The sequence below is a fragment of the Tribolium madens genome, unplaced genomic scaffold (genome assembly GCF_015345945.1).
Source record: "Tribolium madens isolate multiple individuals breed KSU strain unplaced genomic scaffold, Tmad_KSU_1.1 Scaffold_20;HRSCAF=117;Tcas5.2_LG4, whole genome shotgun sequence".
NCBI classification, from domain to species: Eukaryota; Metazoa; Arthropoda; class Insecta; order Coleoptera; family Tenebrionidae; genus Tribolium; species Tribolium madens.
In genome coordinates this window covers 13,715,375-13,740,030 of record NW_025400985.1, presented here as the reverse complement: position 1 = coordinate 13,740,030, position 24,656 = coordinate 13,715,375, and the positions used below count along the sequence as shown (strand labels likewise).

The following is a 24,656-nucleotide window of genomic DNA, read 5'->3' as shown; positions in this document are numbered from 1 at the left end:
ATTGAATTTTTTAAACATTTTTTCAATGCTCCTGGTATCTTACCATACTTGATATTTTTTTCTGGGACGCGAGTTCTGGCGCATCCTGTATAATAACACGTATTGTTGGCATTATTGTTTCGGAAAAATTGATACCAAAAATAAATTTCAACTAAAACTTTCAAATTTTAGTTCAATTACAATGACATCAAAGCGTGTTTTTTTTTTGAACTGACATAAATTTGATGTCCAAAATTCCGTGTCCGCCATTGTAGTGGTGTGTTGTCTGGTGGATATAACTAACCTAGGGCAATTTTTGTGCCAATTAAAACAGTCATTCTTGATCACTTTTACATTTTTTTAATAACATCACAAATTTCACGATAGCGGCAATTCGCGGTAGAGATAATTCACAAATTCGCGCTTCTGCGCGCGTGTACAGTTAGCGTCGTTGCGGAAGCTTCCAAAACACTTGTGATGGCGTTTGTTGTTTAAAATCATAAACAAAAATGCCGCATTTAATAATTGGTGAAATTAATTATCTGTGATAACCGGTGTGTTTTAAAAGCGTTATATAAATAATTACATTTTGTAAAACTTAAAATGGAAAGTGAAAAACTAAATGAAGGCGAGTTAACCTCAACAATGGGAAACCTGCTGTCAGTGAATAAAGATGAAAAAACCGAGACTAGTGATTCCACGCCGACGTCTTCCACGGATGCATTTACAACAACGTCGACCTCACAAATTGGTAAAAAAATCTTCAGTGTTACTTGCGATTAATTTTTAATTACTTATTTACAGTTGCTGACGATCCCATTAGCAGCACATCGTCAGATGCACTGGATTCAGGAAAAAATACAGAGACAATTAGTGATGTTTCACAGAGCTCCACGAGCAATGTAAATCCAGTTATTAGTTCAGTGAAAGGCATATCAGAGGGTGATAATCCATCTCCAATTGTGTCTGATAAAGACCTGCTTGACATGAATATCACAGATACATCAACGGAAAAGATTACAGAAAATGTTGATGATATTGTGCAAGATTTAGAAAACTTACTAGGCGAACCTACGACGTCGTTTGATTTTACAATTAGGAGTAAGGATGTGAAGGCTAATACCTCCAATGTGGGGCAGAGTAAAGACATTGCAATGGAGCTTGATGAATTCTCGGCTGAACTACAAATGTTGCATGGTAAGAAAATAAATATTAACAAATAGGAGTTATAATCGTAGTTATTGGCTATCAAAACCGAGTTTATTTTGGTTTCCAAAAACTTACAAAATCTTTTTGTAAACAACTTCAATAATTTACCAAACTTTTTATTGGTCAAAGGCTGATCTTAAAACAAATTAATGAATGATTGAACTATGGCAATGATAATATACAGACTTAAAGAGCTAGTTTCATAATCGAATTTAAAAGAGCATTAAATTAAATGTTGTTTAGAATGTGCTGATTCATACGGACTTGTTGACAAAAATTTCACATTCCAAATCAACATTAATTTTAAACTCCTTTTAATTTTACTATGAAACTGGTTTTAACCGATTTTTTACGCAACCCAAAATATACATATTCTGATAGACTTGCTTTTTGTTATGTTTGAAACATCACCGTCTCCAGTTTTTTAACTTAAAGGGTTCAACTTCATAATATCAATTTGTATCCTTCCTTCCTAAATTTTATTAATTGCGTTATTTTTTGTTAATAATTACAAATCATTCAGTTTTTCCTTTATAACTCTCATAACTAAGAAAAAACTCGGAATCACTGCTCCAGTGCATTTTTACGAAATGCTCAGGCGGGATATTGATACATTTTATTGTACCGAATGAACTGTTCAGACTTGGTGTATTGTAAGTTGCATACTGTTTGTAGACCGGCATTCTGTGGCAGCTGTCAATCATCCGACCTTCTCTACGGGGTGCCTGGTCCCTTTAGTCATAAAATGGAAATAATGTAAACAAACAGAATTTCACCATCGTTGAGTTTCTCTTATTTCAGAGATTCAGATTCAAACTCAATGGAAAGAAGTTCATTTTTCTCTTGATTTTGGACTTAGAATAATGTCTGCTTTTTAAATCCCATCACATTGGCGGTTTTATTTTTTTGACAATAATGTCACTTTGACAAATGAGTTTTCGCAACTTAAATAAAAAAAATGTGTGGGAAAAACATAATTTTGATAAATAGCAACTCAAAGAAACAGCTTTAAGAATAAAAAACAAAGTCATTTTTAACAAAAACTATCATTATTTAATTAATAAATTAATTGTCAAAGTGATATATAGTTGTCAAATAAATAAAACCGCCAATGTGATTAGACTTAAAAAGCAGAGATAAAGTCTAAAATCAAAAGAAAAAATAACTTTTCTTTTCACTGAATCAGAATAATAAAGTTTTAATTACAGATTTGTTCGTTTCAGGTGAAGCGAAAAATGTTTCTCCTTTGCAGTTTTGGTGTAAAATGAAAGATATTTTTTTTTTCCTTTATTTCAATAAATTTATTTGTTTATTATGTATAAGGTAAAGAAAAAGTACTTATGGAACCAAGCTTTTTTTAATATTTGAAAATGATAATAATAATTAAAGTGCTCTGTTTTTGAGTTTTCCAATTGTTTTTAAATGGTAACTTATATGAAATTTTTTATCGATAAATTGTGAATAAAACATAAAATTGTAATCCTTAGATGAGCGGCAAAATTATGGAATAGTTTTATTAAAACTGAAAATATTTTGTTTTGACAAAAATGCTTGAACAGGTCAATTTTCTTTTTAAAAAATACACAATTTTCAACTTGATTTAAAATTCGATAGATCTTTTAATTGTCGAAATAACAACACCAAAATATTAAATATACAGTACGTCCTCGGATTGGGTTTACAAGATGAATTTTTTTTTTAACTTTTATTTTACGCCAAAACTGCAAAGGAGAAACATTTTTCGCTTCACCTGAAACGAGCAAATCTGTAATTAAAACTTCATTATTCTGATTCAGTGAAAAAAAAGTTACTTTTTTTTTATTTTCGACTAAATCCTATTACATTAGCGCTTTTATTTATTTGACAACTATACAGGGCTGCACCAGAACTCGCGCCCTAGAGAAAAATGTCAAATGCCGGGGTCAATAGGTCGCCAAAAAGTGCAGCCGAAGAAGTAATTTTTGCTTGCATAAGAAAGTTATTAGACTCTTAAATCCACCAATCCCAGAAGGGCACCTCAAGGTGTGATTGAAAAATTATATTCGTTGCTAGGTTACGAAAATAATACCAATTTGTCCAGAATTTTAAAAAATAGCTGGTCTACTGTAATTTTGAGTTTGACATTTATTAATTTTCGTGATGTGGGTGACATAACCTGCTAGTTTCCAGTATTTTTCTCGCTGAAGGGGTTGTACACGAGTATAATGAGACAGAATCGTTAATTATTATCAACAATTATCAAAAATTATTTTGAAACATTCTGGAAATTCCTGATGAACCAACTTCTCTCTAAAACTTCTTCACAGGTATTGTTCCTTCTCAACTTTTTCTTCAATTTGATACAGATTAACAAACCGATAAATGAATTTTAAAGCTTGAAAACTAGTGCATTATTCTTATGAAACAAAGAAGTGAGAGTGAGAGACCAGAAAAACATGAAGAAGTACACAAGTTTCTTTACTTACTTTATTGCAAAATTAACAAAGAAATATTGTAACGTTTTTAAAAGTAATGAAATTATGACTTGGGGCGTTTTTTATAATCCAGCCAATATATGACACCCTGTAGTTTATTTATGTTGTGATGTTATTGTAAATGTTAAGGTACAGTTGCGGAATTAAAATTTTGGGCAGTATTGTCATTTTCATAATGTAAACTCTAAAACGACCTTTACAGTAATAACCTCATTTTTTACTCTTGCCATGTTTATGTAATTTCGACTTATTTACTTTCAAAAATAGTGATTTGTGGCATAATCACGCGTAGGCAGCAGATCAAAGCGATGATTTAAATTCACTTAGTTCACTGACAGAAAAGTTTAATTGTCAAATGTCTTTCATGATGACAGTAAAAGGTAGTTTACAGTGAACTTTTTGAAGTGGGAGAAAAATACTGCCCGAAATTTTAATTCCGCAACTGTACATACTTACTATTATTAACGAATATTAATATATTGTTGTACATACAGGCTGTCCCACCTAAAACTTTCGGATTTAATATCTCTGTTATTTGCCAACGGATCCTAACGAAATTTAAAATGTAGATTATTTAGTAAGTCAAGATCAATATCGCATTACCAAACCAATCCTAGCTCTAAAGTACTTAAAATTTATATTAAACTACCTAGCTTACACTTGTGACTTCGTCCATGTAGATTTGTTAATTTCAAAGAGGGAATGTGAAGTTAATCTGTTTATCTATTCTTTTCTTAATTAACTAACTCAAACCAACGCGGTAGCAGAGAACTGATGCTAAAGAAAATGTAATTGTAAACAAACGTTTACACCCCATTGATTTTCAAAAAGTGTCTTCTTAGAGTACATCTACACCMTTAAAATTTTACATTTTATGTTTATAATTTCGTTTAGATGTTTTCACCCTATCTTATACCGTTTTAAAGGTTCGTTTTTGAAAAGTGTCTGATTAGTGCACTTCTACACTCTCTAAGAAAAATATTTTCCAAATTTTGTTTCTATTTTTTTAAGTGTTGACGCCCTATTTCACTTGAAAAATCTTTTTTTAGCGGACCTCTACACCCTCCAAAGTTTTATGTCTCTATCTTTGTTTGAAAATGTACACGCTATTTCACCCTTTTAGAAACTTATTTTTGAAAAATCTCATTTTAGTGTCTCCTTACAAACGCTGAGGAACATATCTTCCAAATTTTATGTTTCTATTTTTCTTTAAACGTTTACACCCCATTTCATCTCTTTATAAGTTGGTTTTTGTAAAAAAATTTCTTAGTGGACCTCTACAACCTCTCTAAGGAATATGTCTCTCAAATTTTATGTTTTTATCTTTGTTTAAATGTTTACACCCCATTTCACCCCCTTAGAGATTGATTTTAAAAAAATCTTTTTTTAACCACTCTCTAAGGCACATATACAGGGCGATTCAGATAAGGTAATGAGCCTGACGATCTGGCGATGCAACCCAAAAATCAAATTTCATTTCCGCCTTTGATCCAATTTAAATTAGGATTTGCAAATTGAATCCAAGTTATCATCTTATGTCACTCATCGTTTAATGCAAAAACGCAGTAAAAAATATAGCTATGTACCAATTTTCAAATAAATACGATTTTTCGAACTCCCAATACTTCTAATGTGGGGTTTAGACGGAACATCCTGTATACAGGCTGTCCGTTTTTTGAGCTCCATCATGGGGATCTCAGTTATTATAAGATATACGAGCTTTGTTAAATCAGGGCAAAGTTGATCATTTTTATGCTGAACAATTATCTGAAAAAAAAATTGATGTGTCATTTTTAGTTTTTGAGTTATTGGAAAAAAACGGAAATTTGTAATTTTTGTTTTTATTTTTTCAAGTGAAAACTAAAAGACCTAGACGTTTTTACCTAGGACTTTTTTAAGGCACTATTTACAAGAAATCTAAATCTGTCATCGTATTTTCCAAGGCGCTCTTGATATCAGAGTTACAACACTCAACTTTGGATTTTCTTATGGACGCCATATTTAATTTCTGTATTTTTGAAAAGACTTTTTGTTTCTGATTACAACAATGTTATCACACGATATGATCAGATTTTACATGCTGATTAAAATTAAAAAAAGCGTTTTTTCGAAGAGTGCTTTGAAATAAACTCTAAAAACGTTATTCAGGATTTGAGGCAACGAGTAGAATTGAGTTTAGAAGTGGAAGGTGGTGTATTCGAGCATCTTTTATAACTTTTTGATGTTTTGTTTTGCGAAGAATAAATTCTAGTTTATCACGTTGTTCCTATTTCAAAACCTTAGTTTTTAGATAGGTAAGCTTGACTTCCAGATTCAAATTTAATTGAACTGTCAAAATTTAGTTTGTTAATGAAAATTGTTTTTTTACCATTACATTTGAAAAAAAGTTATAGGTGGCTGTGCATTTCAGAAAGCAAATAAACAAAAACTATAACGATGCACAAAGAAAAAGAAAAATCGACCTCTTTCAAGATTTTTTACAAAAATCGCTTATATTCAAATTATGAATCTTATTCCAGTTAAAAATTCCACTCTGTATGTATTGATCAATGCATTTTGCATTTTAGCTATTTTGATAACTTTCAAATCTAAAATTAAAACGGCTTTAATTTAAGCAAGGGCTTTTAGCTGACAAATTGTCTGTTGACAACAATGACTTGATAGTTCGTTTCTTAGTAATGATAACCCGATAAATTCAAATTTCGATTTTTCGGGGGCTGTTTTTGCCCAAATGGATTAATTAGAGCACCACACTTGATCAAGGGCACTAACCTTCAAATTAAATGTTCGAAATAACGCCCTCCGTTATCGATGTATGTTTGTGCCTTTCGAGCTATAGAAGCTTTAGTTCTCACCAACATGTCGGAATTTCGTCGAATTGACTCGGCAGCATTATTCACACGAACAGTTAATTCTTCGACGGTGTTAACTGGAGTCTCATACACAATCTGTTTTAAATGGTCCCATAGAAAAAAGTCACAAGGATTTAAGTCCGGTGAACGAGCTGGCCATAAGACTGGCCCATTACGACCTATCCACCGATTTTCTAAATTTGAACTTGGCGACCGCCAAATCTCTCCAGCAGCATTCGATAAAGCTTCCCCGTAGATCAACACCATGTCTGTTAACTCCGGGGATTAGTGTACTGCACCATTTTTGACGATAATTACGGAAAATTCACTTTCCAATAAATTGTAAACACGGCCGCATCCAGTGACTAAATTGTGTCAGTAAGTTTTTGCAAGACCTATCTGCATGGGTTTTTGCCGTATTTACTTTTTTTGCGTACCGTGCCATCCATAAACGACTCGATAACACGGAATACGATGAAAGTAATTGTAAGTATAAATTTGAATTTTCCAAAAAATGGTAAATATAGAAGTAATTTGTTTTGATGAGTTCTATCACCGTTTAAAGTTTCTTAACGCATTTCAATAACATACTGTATTATAAGTGATAGAAATGCATCATTATACGCGAGTGAGAATTTTGACCGACGAGTGCGCTTGCGCATGAGTGAGACACTTCTCACGAGTTTCATAATGGCATTTCGATCACGTGTGATATACGACGTTTTATCTTACAGGTGCAACTATCCAAAAAATGAAGTTTTATTTAAATAAAATATTCACCTACAGGGCCGCCGCTAGGGGTTTTGACGCCCGCGTGTACATTTGAATTTGACGCCCCTTGTTAATTTGTTAAAAAAATATGGGTATACTTATTTTATTACATAGGTATGATACCTAAAAATATATAAGTGCCAATAAATAAAACAAAATAACAAAAAAAATATTTAATCAAAGATAATTAAATTTGTGATTTTAAAAACGCAAATAAGAAAATTAAACATATAACATCATAGAAACTATAAAATAAATCCTTAAAGAAATTGTATTTTCCTCACTTTCATATTTGCAAACTCTGTAACCAGCTCCTTTATATTTAAATTATCTAACAGCTCTTGTTCAATTGCACTAGTAGATAAGTTGCTTAACCTAGACTGAACCATGGTGAATCTTAAATAATTTTTAATGATTTTTAATTTAGCAAAGATCTTTCGCCATACGAAACTGAAACTGGTAAGGAAAGTTAAATTCTTAATGTAATTGCTGTATTAGGAAAAGTAGAAATTAAATTATTTTCAAAAAGATTTTGTAAAATATTTTATGGTTTTTGCATAGTTTGTTCGATGAAATGTATTTTTAAAGCTTTAAAAGTCTTTGAAAGTTTTTAATAATTCTTCTTCCAAAGAATTAAACATATTGTTAATAAATCCAAATGTATCATTAAATGTATTTAGTTTTTCAAACCTATTATTTAAAGAAGACAAAACTTGATTCAAAATCCTGTAGAAAAGTTAGTTTTGAAATTATTTTTTGCATATAGCACAACTTCGTCTTGATGTTCGTACTTCGTAGTCAAAGGGTTTTGGGCGTACAGTTTGCATCATCGGAAAATTTGGTTCAACATTAAGTTCGTCAGCAATTTTGTTTGCTTCAGTCATTACATTTTCAAGCTTTCATCTAAACGTATAACTAAAATATGATTAAAAATTAAAAAAAATGGTACCAAGATATTTGTTTAATTGTAATACTTCCACAAAAATCATTAATTTAAAAACAAATTTTCGACTACCACTAAGTACAAATCCACTAAGTAATAAAGCAAACTAATGAAAAGAAATAGGAAATTAGATGCGATCTTAGTATGTGTATTTTTTAACTCAAAAGTTCTAAGAAACGATATAAAATTTGTTTTATTCAGAAGTCCAGATTCAGTGAACTTGGCGGCGCAATAGCTTTATTATAGTTCGAATATTGTAAGATGAACATCTTGAGTCATTTAAATCCAACAAGCCGTTTGAATGGCTCATGGTGTACATCTTACAGTGTTCGAACTCTAATCTCTATAGCAGGAAATGGCCACATGACTAGCTTTTTCACATAACGTTTTGTTTTTTTTTTTTGTTTGGTTGTATTTCTCTTGCAGTTTTTTTTTGTTTACTGCGAAATTCAAAATGTCTTTTTTATTAAATTTGTTACCGTTGTGGCGCCCCCTTAACTCTGGCGCCCCCTTAACTCTGGCGCCCGCGTGCGTCGCACGTCTTGCACCCCCGTTTGTGGCGGCCCTGTTCACCTATAAAAATATAATAGTAAATATAATATAATAGTCAAATTTCACTCACTTTTGAGTACTTTATCTCACTTTAAGTACTTTATCTTACTTGTGAATAATATTTGATTTCTATCACCGAAAACAATGGTCTAAGGTAGCTCAAAAACTCAACCTCTAAGACAAAATGTTTTTTCTTTGCAATTTTGGCGTAAAATCAAAGATAAAAAAAATCCTTTTGTAAATTCAATCCGGGGATATACTGTATATTCATTGCTGATCTTGTATTAGTTGATATGGGAATGCTTTTATTTTTCTAAACAAGTTTTAATTGTTGCAGACAAAGCAGTTGAACCCACTAAGGTGGATTCAAAAGAAGCATCTGAATCGGTTACGCAGTCCGAGGTTGATAATAAAGACAGTGTTGATTCTGCAACGAATGACAGCGCCGAATTTAATGCAGAAAATAATTCTGAATCTGAATTTACTGATACGACACATATATCGTCCACACATCCAAAACCTAACGCTACAGAAGATTCATCAATTCTTGAAAGTAAACCAGGAGAAGAAAAACAAGAAAATTTAGACCTCGAGGATAAAGTTTCTCAGGTTAACAATGCATCGAAAAATGTGGAAGATAATGAAGATAGGGAGAATATTTCTTCAAAATCTGATGAAGAAGTTACAGAAAAATCGAACGTGAATCAGGTGGACGATCAACAAGGTATATCTGTTTTGGCAGACCATAAAACAGTAGATTCTGAAGATAGTGTAAAACACATAGATGGAGGTCAAGGTATATCTGTTTTGGAAGACCATAAAACAGTAGATTCTGAAGATAGTGTAAAACACATAGATGAAGGTCATATTAACGTCAGTATATTAGAACAACGATTGGATACTAATGAAACAACGGACCTGAAAGAAGTCCAACCTATTGAGGAGATAAAAGAGACTGAGTCAGAATCTAAAGACTGCATAAACGTGACAATTGACAAAGATGATCAAATTACTGATGTATCTGAAGAAACAATGGGAAACGTTGAGAAAAAAGAAAGCTGCAATGAACAAGAGAACACGGAAGTTAAAATTCAAGATTCGGAAGTTATTACTGAAGATATTCAAACTGTTCAAGATTCGGAAGTTATTACTGAAGATATTAAAACTGTTCAAGATTCAGAAGTTAATAATTTAGCAGAAAATAAAGTAGACGTCAGCGAGTTTGTTGTTCTTCCTCCAGGTAAATCTCACGAACCTAAAAATGAAAGGGAAGACTGTGATTATCAGATGACTGAAACACCTGACAATGAAAACAAGATCGGAGACAAAACATTACCATTATCTACAGGGGATGTTACAAATCTTGAAGTGTTAGAAGGTTTGGGTGATGAGCCTTCAGTTGATGAACCTGTTTCTGATTTTGTGCCCGAAACTGTAACATCTAACCAGAATATGTCTCAACCTGTATACTTGGATTCAGAAGTTGTAACATCCGAGAATACATTAAATATGGTTGAATCGGAGGCAATGACATTAGACAACATGGTTGATGAAACTAAATCAATGAAAATTTTATCCGAAACTACACTACCGGATAATCCTTCCGAAATTACACCAACGGAAATTTTACCTGAAACTACACCGTCGGAAATTTTGTCCGAGACTACACCACTGGAAAAAACAAATGATACACCAAGTGATTCTATTACTGAGCCAATGGAAATTCCTTCTAATGCATTAACTGAAGAAATTGATATTTTAGTTCAAAATACAGTCGCTGATGAACCACCAAGTAAGGAAGAATCTCAGGTTCCATCTTCATCTGTTGAAGAAGGGGCTGTTTCACATCTCGATGTATTAAAAGTTATATCTACTTTACATGATAATAAATCGAATGTTTTACCCGAAGAAAATATAGAAAGCAGCGGTGCATTACTTGCTTCTAGTACAATTGAACAATCGTCAGAATCGAATATGGAAACAGTTTTACCAACAGTAGATGAGATTTTTACGGAATCAAGCCAGCCACAGCCTGAAATACAGGATGATAATTTGGAGACGTTATTAGCTGTGGCAAGTTTGCAAAATGTTGATTATAATATGCCTCCTGAAGATTATAAACCCAAATTTGTTCCGGAAGTGACACCAGAATTTACTCCGTTTGCTACGAAAGAACAAGACGAGCGAATTGAATCTTTATTTATTGAAAAAGGTTTGTCTGAGCAGCAAAACACGGAAACTGCACGTCAAGAAGACAAACTAAAGGAGCCTCTAATTATTAATGTTGATGAAACTGATAAACATCGAGTATACAGTCCTAAAATTACAATCAAAGCTATTAAATCACCCGAAGAGACGGAAGAAGCGAGTGTTTCCGCCGGTGAACTTGTTGAAGGAAGTAAAGGATCATTAAAAATGACCATTACGAAACAGTCTGATAATACACATTCGATTCTTAAAATATATAATCCAGATGACGAATCACAGAATCATGAAGAGCCAACTGTACCGAAGCTTATAATAAAACCAATAGTTCAACCCAACGAACAACCTCAGAGTCCAAAAACTTCTAAAACTTCTAAACAAGTATTTAGTCCAAGTAGTAACCAAAGATCGGCTAGTCCAAGGATTACTATTAAGCCGATTCCTAAACCTGAGACTCCAGAACCTTTGGCACCATTAAAAATTACCATAAAACCGGTTTTGAAACCTGACGACATTCACAGACAGAAACACAGTCCAAAATTAACTATTAAACCGATCCCTAAACCGGATGAAGAGTGTATTTCTGAACCAAGAGTTCACAGCCCGAGAGTGACTATTAAACCTATTGTCAAACCACCTGAAGAACTAGAACAACTTTCCAGTCCCAGAATTACCATTAAGCCTATTACCGAACCAATTCCGAGAGTGACGATAAAACCTGTATTAAAACCGCAAGAGAAGGAAGAACAAGTTGAAAAATCGAGCCCAAAAATAACTATCAAACCAATTGTGAAACCACAAGAAGTGGAAGCGTCTGATGATTATGAAGAGTCGGTTAAGGAAAGAATAGTTTTAAAGATTAACAAGGGTACGTTACCTGGTAGTAGTAAGGATTCAAAGAGAAGAGATGCTTCTCAGGAGGAAGAAAAATTAGAAAAGTTGACTAAAATTAAATTGAAGTTTTCAAAAGAAGGTGGTCATCCACATATCGTCCAAGATGAATCTCACAACAAACGTGTGGCAGAACAGGTCGATTATGAGAAGTCTAAAAGACAAAAGATTGACACTGAAATGCTGCCAGGTCTTACGATAACACCTATAACATCTCAACACTCGAAATTGAAAGAGATGCTTAGCCGAGGTGGATTATCAAGTGATAAAGTGGTGACTATTGACGATGACGATGATGAAGTTTCGATTGTTGAAGAGACAAGTAAACCATCGCCGATTGTGATCAGTGAAGAATCGAATCAAGATAGTAATAATACTATGATGGAAGTGCGCGATCCAATGGCTGATATTCCAGTGTTCGAGATTACGCCAGATAGTGTTAAGACGCTGAATCCACAGCCACTTTTGGAAGGGACTGCCACATTGCCGACTCCGCGGAAAAGGGGAAGACCGCGAAAGGTAATAATATCAAGATTAAAAGGATATAATTTAAATTTTGCTTGTTTAGAATATAATTAATACATATTGACGTTTACACTATGCATTCAATTATACAGCGTGTTTTAAATGTTTTTATCTAGTCGCCTATAGAATTTCTTTACATGTAAATTTTTCTGTGTCGACCTACTCGCGCCCCAGAGAAAAATTTTAAGTAAGATAAGATGTCAGGAACATGGAAAAAATGTTTAAAAAATTTCATGTGTTTGATATTTTTTTTTTTATATTTGACATTTTTTATGTCTATTTAATGATACTGATGATTTTTATAATTATTTAGTAAAGGTACAAAACTTTTGCCAATAAAAGCCACAAATAACATTAAACAGAGTTACAGTTTAGGATACAGCTTCCTTGTTTCCTCTTCTAATATCCTGTAGCAAAAAAACATGGGAACTTATTTTTCTAACAGAAATAAATAGAGTCAAAGTGCAAAATTTAAACTCTCATAACTTCGAAATTTTTATAGATAGAATTTTTTAACATTTTTTCCATGTTCTTGGTATCTAACCTTATATGGCATTTTTCTCTGGGGCGCGAGTTCTGGCGCACCCTGTATATTTAGTTATATACCACTTCACACCTTATGTATCTAAAGGAACGATTATGAAAAATACTTTGGCGACTATTTTGAATGCAACATTTTGACTTAGCAACAATAAACAACATACTTACCAACGAGTTTGGGATAGCAACAAGTAAATACAACTTACCGTCTTGGAAACAGATGTAGTAAACAATCGAATAGAGTCTAATGAATGGTAAAGTACTAAGAGTATAAAAATGTGATATTTTATCAAGAATAACATTTTTCGTGATTTTATTTTTGTTATTGAGTTCTACCGAATTTTTATTTTTTTTAAGTGACAACCTACTATAAAACCTTTTTTTTTCTATTTCGATGTCACAATGAGCATCTTGTGTGTAACTGTAAACAGTTGATCAAAATGCAACTTTGTAACATTGTTTTTTTGGCAACATTTTATGCAATACTTTTGCCATCACATACTGTCGTTTTTAAGTGAGAAATTGTTGTAGATCAACGTATTTTCTCAAAACTAATGAAATTTGAGCTATTTTCAATCAATAAGAGTTTTCTTATAAAATAATGAAATTTGAGCTATTTTCAATCAATAAGAGTTTTCTTATAAAATAATGAAATTTGAGCTATTTTCAATCAATAATATCAATATTAATTGTCAAATACATATAAAAATTAATTTAATTAAAAATGCTTTATAAAAAAATAGATTAAAAAACACGTGTTACAACCTCTCACAATGGAGTGTTTGTAACACTTGTTTTTTAATAAATTACTTCTTTAAAGGGTTTGATCTAAGGATTACAGCTATCTACATTTTACTTAATTTTTCTCGAAAATAAATTTATTTAAGTTTCCATATTGACAAAAACAAATCGTATAACTCAAAAACAATATAAAATTACATTCTGAAAACACGATCACATTTTTTATGGCACTTCAATTTTTATTAATTAATTATTATTTTCTGAAAACAAATGATTTTAAAAAAACGCTTGGTTTCATACTGTTTATTCACCTTGTATGTTTTCGACATTGACATCAGTTTTTTGGCCCAGAAAAATAGATTCTCAAATTACAAGAAATGCCAAAAAATGCTAATATTTGAAACGTTTAATGTCAATGTTATTTGTTAGCGGAAATGTGTTGATACGAAAATCAAAGATAACTTAAAATATCTCAAGAATAAAATCTTTTAGTTTTTGAGTTTTGCAATTTTTTTATTGGCAACTCACTTTTGGTAAAAGACTATGATCTAGAACTTTCAGCAATTTAAATAACATACAGGGGGCGCCAGAACTCGCGCTTCAGAGAAAAATAAGGTAAGTTTCCAGGAACATGGAAACAATGTTAAAAAAATATTATTATAAAAATTTCGAAGTTATGAGAGTTTAAAGTTTGTACTTTGATTCAATAGAGAAATAAATGTATTTCTGTTTGAAAAACAATCTTACAAGTTTTTTTGCTACATTCTATTAGAAGAGGAAACAAAGAAGCTATATCCTAAATTGTAACTCTGTTCAATGTTATTTGTGGCTTTTATTGGCAAAATTTTTGTACCCTTACTAAGTAATAGTAAAAAAACCATATACAATATCATCAGTATCACTAAATAGACAAAAAAATGTCAAATGTCAAAACATAAATGTCAAAATTTTTTGACAGATAGAATTTTTGAAACATTTTTTTCATGTTCCTCGTATCTTATCTTACTTAAAATTTTTCTCTGGCCCGAGTTCTGGCGCACCCTGTATAGATCTTAAAATTAAAAAAAATATATAGGAAATTGATAGATACTAATTTACTGCATTGTCTGAAAATATTTTCAACTATACAACGAGTTTAAAAAATAAATACCTATACGAACTTAAGTAAGTTGGGTTTTTTGGAAAAACTTTTTTTTTTTAAATTTATTACACAAAAACCAAGACACCTACAAAAAAAATTCTTACTGCAAGGAAGAAAGTACAAATTTTAAAGGTTTTGTGTATTGAATTTGTAAAGATAGATTTGTTGAATTTTATTAATAGTTAAATAACTTAAAAAGTCCAAATAGAACACCACAAAGTGAATATCACCAACATAATAAATAATACGCTGCCATATAAAATAGTTTTGGTGATTTTAATGTTGTTAGTGTATTTAAAAAAAAATATAATCTACTGCTGGAAAATTGCTGCTGCTATACAGTTGCAGACAAAATCTTTGGTCGTCAATGTCACTTGAGTGACATTAAATTGTAAAGCATGCTTTAGGACTGTTATCCTTATTTTTAGCTACTGTCAATCATAGTTGACAAGTTGTATGTACATATTTTTGATAGGAAAATATAATAGCTGTCATTAATTTGAAATTGTCATTTATTTTGAATTACATTAAAGTGTCAGAAAAGTGACGACCAAAATATTTTGTCTCCAACTGTACATTTGACCAGACCCATCTATCTACAGCGTGATCATTTAGGTCTGTTTAAGTTGACAACAGGTTTGAAAGTATTTTTGTTAATAATTTGTAACACTGCAACCGGATACCATTTTGCTTGACAAATACTTGACATACAACCCTTCAAGATTGTTAAATTGTTGCTAATCAGAAGCATACTATAGTGGTTTCCTTTAAAAAAGTCAGTATTACCAACAGATTAATTTATTCTTCATCACTTTGTATGTATTTTGATGCGCTGAATTCAAATTTGAAGTTCGTTTGGCCCTCAAAATTTTGTGTAAATTGGCTAAAAATTGCGAAAAATTGCAGTTATGAAAATGAAGAAATTTTTTTAATGAACAAATCCGAAGTTTTTTAGGGTTTAGACAGCTAGCTAATAAGTAATTACAATTTCAGGTGCCGTTGCAAGTGCGAGAAGACTTTAAAGATCCGAAAGAAGACGAACCCAAACCCGTGATTGAGTCCACTCGTCCAAAACGTAGTTGCAGGGGACAATCAGTAAGAACGACACTTGGTATTAAGCCTCGAAAACCAAGGGGTCCTGGTCGGGGCAGGGGAAGCAAACGAGGAATGGGGACGAGAAGTACCCCAACACCTCCTGAAATGTCGCCAAAAGCCGCCAAGGTGAGTTTTAATACACTCTTGAAGGTTTGTAGCTGAATTTGATTTTTCTTTTTAGTTTTCGAAATAATTGCAACTGGAATGTGAACATAACATTATAATTAATAAATTACAATGTTCAAGTATTTACTAGCTTTAAAAAGAAGACAAAATAATTTTAAACAAAAATCAGATCTGTGCAAGCTTTATGTTTATAAAATGTTACTTTAAAAAAGTTGTGATATTGAATGTGGTAAAGAATGAATGAATAATTTAGGGATATTATATTTGAGATTAATTATTATTTAAGCTTCTTTTGTAAAGGACTATGCAAATGATTATTAAAATGTTTTCAAAGTTGAAATGAATTTCATTTATTTGGAATAATAAACGTTACATAAGTTACATATGGATTTTGTGGCAATAGAAAAGAAATTTAATATTAAATGATTGAACTTTTATAACATTTACCGAGATACACTCATGTGAACAACAAACTTTACAAATCTGTTATCAGTATTTCAATTAGCATTTTTTATTAAAGGCGTTTCTCAATGTAAGTTGTTTTTTAACTAATTAAATCGAACACCGTATATCGTTAATGTCGCGTCGGTTGGTTGACAACTTAATTTTAAAGTCACAGACCACTTTGAGCAGACATTTAATAGGACTTTCGACAAATGGTGACAGTACAAATTTTAACTACATAGTTAGCTGGTTATACCATTCTGAAATTGAAGTTTTACGGATATTTGTGCGTAAAAAGGTAAGCCTATGTCGAATTTTATAGATACAGAGTGTGCCTGTTAAAAGTTTTTTGTTAATATCTTTGCTATTAATAAACAAAAATTAAGCGAATAGGAAAGACTTGATTGATAAAAAATTAAATTTAAAATAGGTTTTTTTCTTCTTTTTGTACGCAGAATGATGTAGCTTAAAATTAATCGTTAAAGGTTTTATAACTATAACAATTACCTATTTTTTTTACTTTTTTCACAGTTTTGGATTAATTATAGACAGCAAAAATTGAAATATGCTAGTTAAGAATAACTGTTTTTCTCCATATATTTGCACCGAATACATTCTCTTAGCACGATTTATTTATAAACTTTTCCAGCAATAGTTATACTTAGTAAATGTAGAAGATAGAACGCAGATGAAACAAGTTTTTTAAAGTACTTTAGTATGCGTAATAATAACGTTAATATTTCATTGTTTGCAAACTCAGATATTGCTATAACATTTTTTTTTTGAGTCGTAAGTGATTTAAGAAAGCTCGATTGTAAATTTTACTTAACGTGTCAACGGTATTAAGGGCAAATATTGTTATAATAAATACTGATTTTATTAAATTGGTACAAAAAATTGTTACTTCTTATCGGAGAAGATGTCAGAAAATACGAGTTTACCCACATGGATCAAATATAATCTCGCGATGATCTATTTTTAGTATGTTCACCTGCTGTGCTCAGTAAATGTTATTTTGGTCAAGTTTAGAACATCTCAGACACGATAATTCCAGTTTTTTCATAACAATTATGACATTAGGAGGCAAAATTCTATACATTTCTAAAGTGTGTGCTTATCTAGGAACCGAAATTGGCCTGTGCTAAAGAAGATTTGTTACTGTTGAGTGATAAAACTGAAGTCAAACCGATCGAAATCGATGATGGATTTTACAAGTCGCCATCACAGTCACTGTTAGCACCACCACAAGATATTTCGACCACCGATAGGGCTGATATTGTGATGTATGAAGAAGAGACGCGCATGAGTGCGGAAACTAGTAGTAGAGCTCAAACGCCGGCCAAACAAGTAAGCAATTGTTCGAGAATGTTGAATGTAATCATTTAATTGGTGAAGGTTATGAAAAATAAACAGATAAAAGTCTTACCTAGAAAAATTACCTAAGCCTTCTCTGATTTAAGAATACGATTTTTGATTGGTATTAGGTTTTTATTGAGAAGTACTACAATATACAGAGTGCGCCAGAGAAAAATGTCGTATTAGGTAAGATTCCAGGAACATGGAAAAAAATAAATAGACATAAAAAGTGTCAAATATCAAAATTTTTAGACAGATAAAAATTTTTAAATACTTTTTCCATGTTCCTGGTATCTTCTTATTTAAAATTTTTTTCTGGGGCGCGAGTTTTGACACACCCTGTATTTACAGAGGTGCGTGCAAGCTCCATAACTTTTTTCTATTCAAGCTATCGCCTTGATTTTTATTTTTAGACGATAGGTCCTATGATGAAACACATTTCAAAAATATTTGTATTTAATACAGGATGTCCCAAAATAAGATACACAACTAAGTTTTGTTTTTTTAAATAAATACCCCCAATTTTTGTTACATTTTTGAATTTGCTACTAAATTGTCGATATATCGCACTCAGTTTTTTAGAATTATCTGCAAAAGTTGTGTCAAAAACAGAGCGTCGTACATAGACCCAGAGAAAAAGTCATAACTTCAGAACAATTTAAGATAACGTAACCAACTTTTTTTCAGTCGATTCCCCAAGTTTTGAGATAAAGGCAAACTCTTAGTCGATATTCAATCGCCTACTACGATTTTTTTTAATCACAAATTACAAAAGGCATTAACTCGACTTTTTTAGATACAGCATTCTATATTTTATTGCATCAATACATATAGGGTTTGTGGGGTCTATTTTGTAAAACTTGTAAGATTTCTGCAAAATGAGAAATGTTTTTTTTTTGAAAAAAAAAAGAATAAAGTAAATCGATGTCGTAAAATTTGACACATCCATAAAATTCTGAAAAGAATGTTTCAACAAAATGAAATTGTAATAGAAACAGGAGAAAATGACAAAAGAAACAATTTTAGTAATCTTTACAAGAACAGGAAAGGATGATTGATAGGAAATGTAAAAATTTTGAGAAAAGTCTACTTTTAGAAAATGCTCAATGCTCAAATAAGTCACCATCACGTTCTACACAAGCTGCTACTCTTCTAGTAAATGACTTCTGAACTCTAGCAAGCGTTGCTTTTCATCAGTTAAATGGAAGGCTTATGTCAAATTTTACGACAGCGCCTTACTAGATTCCATTTTTTTTCGTACATTTCTTTATTTTGCAAAAATATCACGAATTTTACCAAGTAGATGCCACAAATTCTATATTCGCAAAAAAGCTTATAAAAATGCTACGCAACGATGCAATGAAATGTTGTATTTAAAAAATGAAAAATGAAAAAAATGTATTTAAAAAAGTCGGGTTACTGCCATTTATTTTTTCAAAAAATCGTAGTAGGCGATGGAACATCAACTCCAAATTTGCCTTTATCTCAGAAATTGCGCCAAAGCTTAAGGAATTGACTAGAAAAAGTTAGTTAAGTTATCTTGAATGATTCTGAAGTTATAAATTTTTCTGTGGGTTTAAGCACGACGCCATTTTGACACATAAATTGACATAAGTTAAAAACTATTGTAGATAATTTTAAGAAAGTGCGTACGGTTATATCGATAATTTAGTGGAGAATTCAAAAATGTAACACAAAATGGGGGTTTTTATTTTAAAAAACAGATTTTAGTTGTGTATCTTATTTTAGGACATTCTATATTAAGTAAACATATTTTTTAAATGTGCTTCATTTTCGGACCTACCATTTAAAAAAAAAATCAAGTTGACAGCTTGTATAAGTTATAGAGGTTGCACGCACCTCTGAGTCACCCTGTATGTAATATTTTGTACTTTTTTTTCAATCATGCWATATACAGGCTGTTCAAAAGTTCGCGCACTTCCTTGAAAAGGAGTAATTGGATAGTCCTCCAGAGTACTGAAAAAATGTTAAAAAAATTTTGACATATATTTTTTGACGTATGACATATTTTTATGTCTTTTTCATCAGTATTATTATACTGATAATCTTGTATATGTTTTTTTTTTATAATTATTTAGTAAAAGTGCCAATAAAAGCTACAAATAACACTAAACAGAATTACAATTTAAGATACAGCTTCCTTGTTTCTTCTTCTAATAACTTGTAGCAAAAAAAAATATTTTTCCAACAGAAATAAAAAAAGTGTAAAATGTAAACACTTATTATAACTTCGAAATTTTTATAGACAGAATTTTTTCAGTACTCTGGGGGACTACCCAATTACTTCTTTTTAAGGAAGTACGCGAATTTTGAGACACCTGTAGATTATTCTTAGAGAAAACTTCTCTGTATATTCTGTTTTAAGGAACCAAATTTACACAAATGGTCTATAAGTATGTAGTTGAAACATTTGATTATGGAGGATAAGACCAGTAAATTCGCTTGAAAGAGAATTACAAATAAGATAAACTTAGCTATATCTTAAGTTATAAATATATTTTTAATTGAAAAATAAGTAATTTGTAACATAATTTTAAGATTTTCTTATACAGGGTGCACCAGAACTCGCGCCAGAACTCGCGCCATGTAAGATACGATACTGGGAATATGGAAAAAATGTTAAAAAATTTTATCTATAAAAATTTCGAAGTTATGAGAGTTTAAATTTTGCACTTTGACTCTATTTATTTCTGTTGGAAAAATAATTTTTGTTACAGGCTATTCGGAGAACAAACAAGGAAGCTGTATCCTAAACGCTGTTTAATGTTATATATAGGCTTTTAGTAAATAATTATTTAAAAAATATACAGGATCATCAGTATCATTAAATAGACATACAGGGTGCGCCAGAACTCGCGCCCCAGAGAAAAATCCCATATAAGGTAAGATACCAGGAACATGGAAAAAATGTTAAAAAAATTTTATCTATAAAAATTTCGAAGTTATGACGGTTTAAAGTTTGCACTTTGACTCTATTTATTTTTGTTGGAAAAATAATTTTCCAAGTTTTTTTGCTATAGTCTATTAAAAGAGGAAACAAGGAAGCTGTATCCTAAATTGTAACTCTGTTCAATGTTATTTGTGGCTTTTATTGGCAAAATTTTTGTCCCTTTACTAAATAATTGTAAAAAAACATATACAAGATCATCAGTATCATTAGATATAAAAAAATGTCAGCTGTCAAAAAATAAATGTCACAATTTTTTGACAGATAGAATTTTTTAAACATTTTTATCATGTTCCTGGTATCTTACCTTACTTGAAAATTTTCTCTGGGGCGCGAGTTCTGGCGCACCCTGTATAAAAATGTCAAATGTCAAAAATGTTTGACAGATTTTTTTTCATGTTTCTGGTATTTTATCTTACTTGAAATTTTTATCTGGGGCGCAAGTGTTGACACATCCTGTATACTGCCTTTTTGACAGTGTATTTCTCGCCTAATTTAAAAAAAAAATTAGTTGTTCATTGTTGTTATACCATGGCTAACTAAATTATAGAAGTTAATTATTTGATAGTAACCCAGAATAACGCCTTGAAAGAACAACTTAAGTAAATCCAACGTTTTGACAAGCTGTAACTATTAAATATTGTCATTAATCTGTAATGTTTTTTTTTAAACTAACATTTGTGGCTATAAAAATAAGCTGCAACCAATTATTTTTAAAAATGTTCTTTGAAACCTCATTTTTATTTAGGTCGTTACGTCAATCCCAAGCGTGGACCTTATCGAGGAATCCCAGAGCTCAGTCCAAAGCACAGCCACCACTGAAAGTGTCAAAGTACGTAGAGGTCCTCGTTTAGAGGTTCACCAAGAACCGGAAGGTGCTGTTATTTCGGCCGATCAACTAGCCGAGTATTATTGGAGCGGTGGTGGCCCCTACATGCTACAAGAACAAGTCGCCCAATTTCTGGGCATCAAATCATTTAAAAGAAAATATCCCAATATTCAAAGAAGAGTAGTGGACATGCAAGAAAGAGATTTTATTCGCGAAAGTGGACTAGCAAGCGAAGCTATGTGCGATCTTGGACTTACAGCTGTCAATACAGCCGATATTTTGGATATTATGTATTCGGACTTTCAAGATAAATACGAGGAATATTGCAAACATCAACGCGATAGACAAGCCAAGGATTTGACCAATAAGCAAAGAGCATTGAGTTTGGCTGCAAGTCAGGAGAAGACTAAGATAGATATCACGCAGCAGGCCGTGCAATCAGCGGCTAATTGGAATTCTACTTTTAACAAGGTATTTTTTGATATTTCTTCAAAGTGTTAGTTGTAACTGAAAAAATTAATAAATTAAAACTTTGGAAGTTTGTAGTATACTCCGGTCAAAATAGACATTTCAAATAACTAAAATTCCGACAGCTAAATTTTGGTGGAGATCTTGAGTACACCATTAGGAATAAAGTGTCAAAAGTTCCCATCGATCCCATGAGTGCTAAAAAAGTTATTCGGGGTTAAAAGTTTTTTAGATTTTTTTTGAAAACGGTAAGTTTTATCAAAAAAGTAGCCTAAACAAAAATTATAGATCTTAAAATTATCTACAACAATGATTCTTATACTTTTTTTTAAGAATCACGAGTCTTGAGATATCGCGATTCTAAAAGTTGCACATACAGAGTGCGCCAGAACTCCCGCTCCAAAGACAAATTAAAAAAATTAAAAAAAAATCTATCTATGAAAATTTCAAAGTTATGAAAGTTTAAATTTTGCACTTTGACTCTTATTTATTTCTGTAGGAAAAATAATTTTCCAAGTTTTTTTGCTACAGGCTATATCAGAAGCGGAAACAAGGAAGCTGTCCTGAACTGTAACTCTGTTTAATGTTATTTATGGCTTTTATTGGCAAAAGTTTTGTACCTTTACTAAATACTTCTAAAAAAAACATATTCCAAATCATCAGTATCATTAAATAGACAAAAAATGTCAAATGTCAAAAAATAAATGTCAAAATTTTTTGACAGATAGAATTTTTGAAACATTTTTTCCATGTTCCTGGTATCTTATCTTACTTGAAATTTTTCTTCTACTTCATGAAATTTATAAATATCTCGATTCCATTAGAATTTAAAAGAATTTATTTGGTAATACATACAGAGTGTTCAAAAAATCGCCCACTTCTTTGAAAGGGAGTAATTGGGCAGTCCCCAGAGTACTGAAAAAATGTTTAAAAAATTTTGACATTTGACATTTTTTTATGTCTATTTAATAATACTGATGACCTTGTATATGTTTTTTTTATTATTATTTAGTAAAGGTACAAAAATTTTGTCGATAAAAGCCACAAATAACATTAAACAGAGTTACAATTGAGGATACAGCTTCCTTGTATTCTCTTTTAATGGCCTGTAGCAAAAAAACTTTGACAATTATTTTTCCAACAGAAATAAATAGAGTCAAAGTGCAAAATCTAAACTCTCATAACTTTGAAATTTTTATAGGTCGAAGTTTTTTAACATTTTTTCCATGTTTCTGGTATCTTACCCTACATGGCATTTGTCTTTGGGGCGCGAGTTCTGGCCCACTCTGTATGTGCATATGATGTAGAACGTTACTCCTTCAACTTTTAGAATCGCGATATCTCAGGAATGGCGATTCTTAGAAAAAAAGTATAAAGACCATTTTGGTAGATAATTTTCTATATCTATCTATAATTTTTGTCTGGGCTACTTTTTTGATAAAAATTACCGTTTTCGAAAAAATCTAAAAAACCTCAAATTTTGACCTTTGACCCCGAATAAGTTTTTTAGCACACATGGTATCGATGGGGACTTTTGACACTTTATTTCTAAAGGTGTACCCAAGGTCTCCTCCAAAATTTAGCTCTGTCGGAATTTTCGTTATTTGACCACTATTTTTATGACTAATTTGACCGTACTTGTAGTAAAATAATATAATTTTAGACACGGAGGGAACAGAGGAAGGCTTGTATGGATCTACAAACACTGACTGTTCATTTTCCTAAAGGAAAAATGAAGCAAATCAACAAACCCAAGATTGGGCATTATCCAGTAGCTTTAGTTCCAGGACAATTTACGGATTATTATAGGGTACAAGCAATTGTTTTACTTGTTTTCAATTTTGTGCTGAACTTTTTTTTTAGGAATTCACACCAACCGAAATAAATAATTTCCCATTGAATACAGTCTGCTATAATGCTGTAATAAGAGGAAGACATCATGAAATGGAATGCGATAGTCAGACTGACGGATCAGGATCTGAATCTGACACGAGCACATCTGATTCAGATAGTTCTTATAGTGGTTCGTCTGATGCAGAAGATTGCACACTTTGTAAACCAACACCGAAAAGACTTGCTGCTGCAATGTAGTGACATTTAGTTGTGTTTTAAACACTTTATTGGATTAGCTTATATGATTTTGTACATACATGATTGTCTAAAAATGAAATAGATTTTATTATGGAAAATTTTAGTTTTCAGTGATTCTTAAGATTTGTCTACCAATGCTACTCTGAATTGACGGTGAATTAGTTTTCAAAAATATACATTTAAAAAATACGAAGTAAGGAATCTTCTACGCCAACTATTGATTAACATTGCAGCATTCTCTGTGAAATAGGGTGCAATTAATAGTGACTTTCTAGATTTTTAGGAATGAAAACATTCTTTTACTAGATTATTCTTAGAAAAAACTACTTCTATACTGGTTGTTTCAATGAAAACGAGCCACCCAGAATATATCAGAAACTAAAAAGACTGCAAAAACGCCGAAACAGGTCAATGTTGTTTCCGAGGGGGACATTTTTTGACGTAATTTTTAAAGCA

At 31.5% G+C, this 24,656-nt stretch overlaps 1 protein-coding gene across 2 annotated transcripts; it reads left to right on the top strand.

Annotated features, from left to right (window-relative positions):
- The first annotated feature begins 421 nt into the window (after window positions 1–421).
- On the top strand, window positions 422–24,386 carry LOC123005422 (titin-like). 2 transcript variants are annotated; one of them, XR_006412745.1, is made up of 9 exons: window positions 422–730; window positions 784–1,176; window positions 9,118–12,395; window positions 15,817–16,044; window positions 17,611–17,835; window positions 21,561–22,112; window positions 23,773–23,919; window positions 23,973–24,251; window positions 24,305–24,386. XR_006412745.1 is itself a non-coding variant. In XM_044399164.1 (8 exons), the coding sequence occupies exons 1-8, from the start codon at window positions 583–585 to the stop codon at window positions 24,198–24,200; spliced, it is 5,199 nt and encodes a 1,732-aa protein (XP_044255099.1). In that variant the 5' UTR covers window positions 422–582; the 3' UTR covers window positions 24,201–24,298. The 2 variants fall into 2 exon arrangements, 1 of the variants encoding a protein (XP_044255099.1); XM_044399164.1 differs by lacking the exon at window positions 24,305–24,386 and having other exon boundaries at window positions 23,973–24,298.
- The last annotated feature ends 270 nt before the right edge of the window (window positions 24,387–24,656 follow it).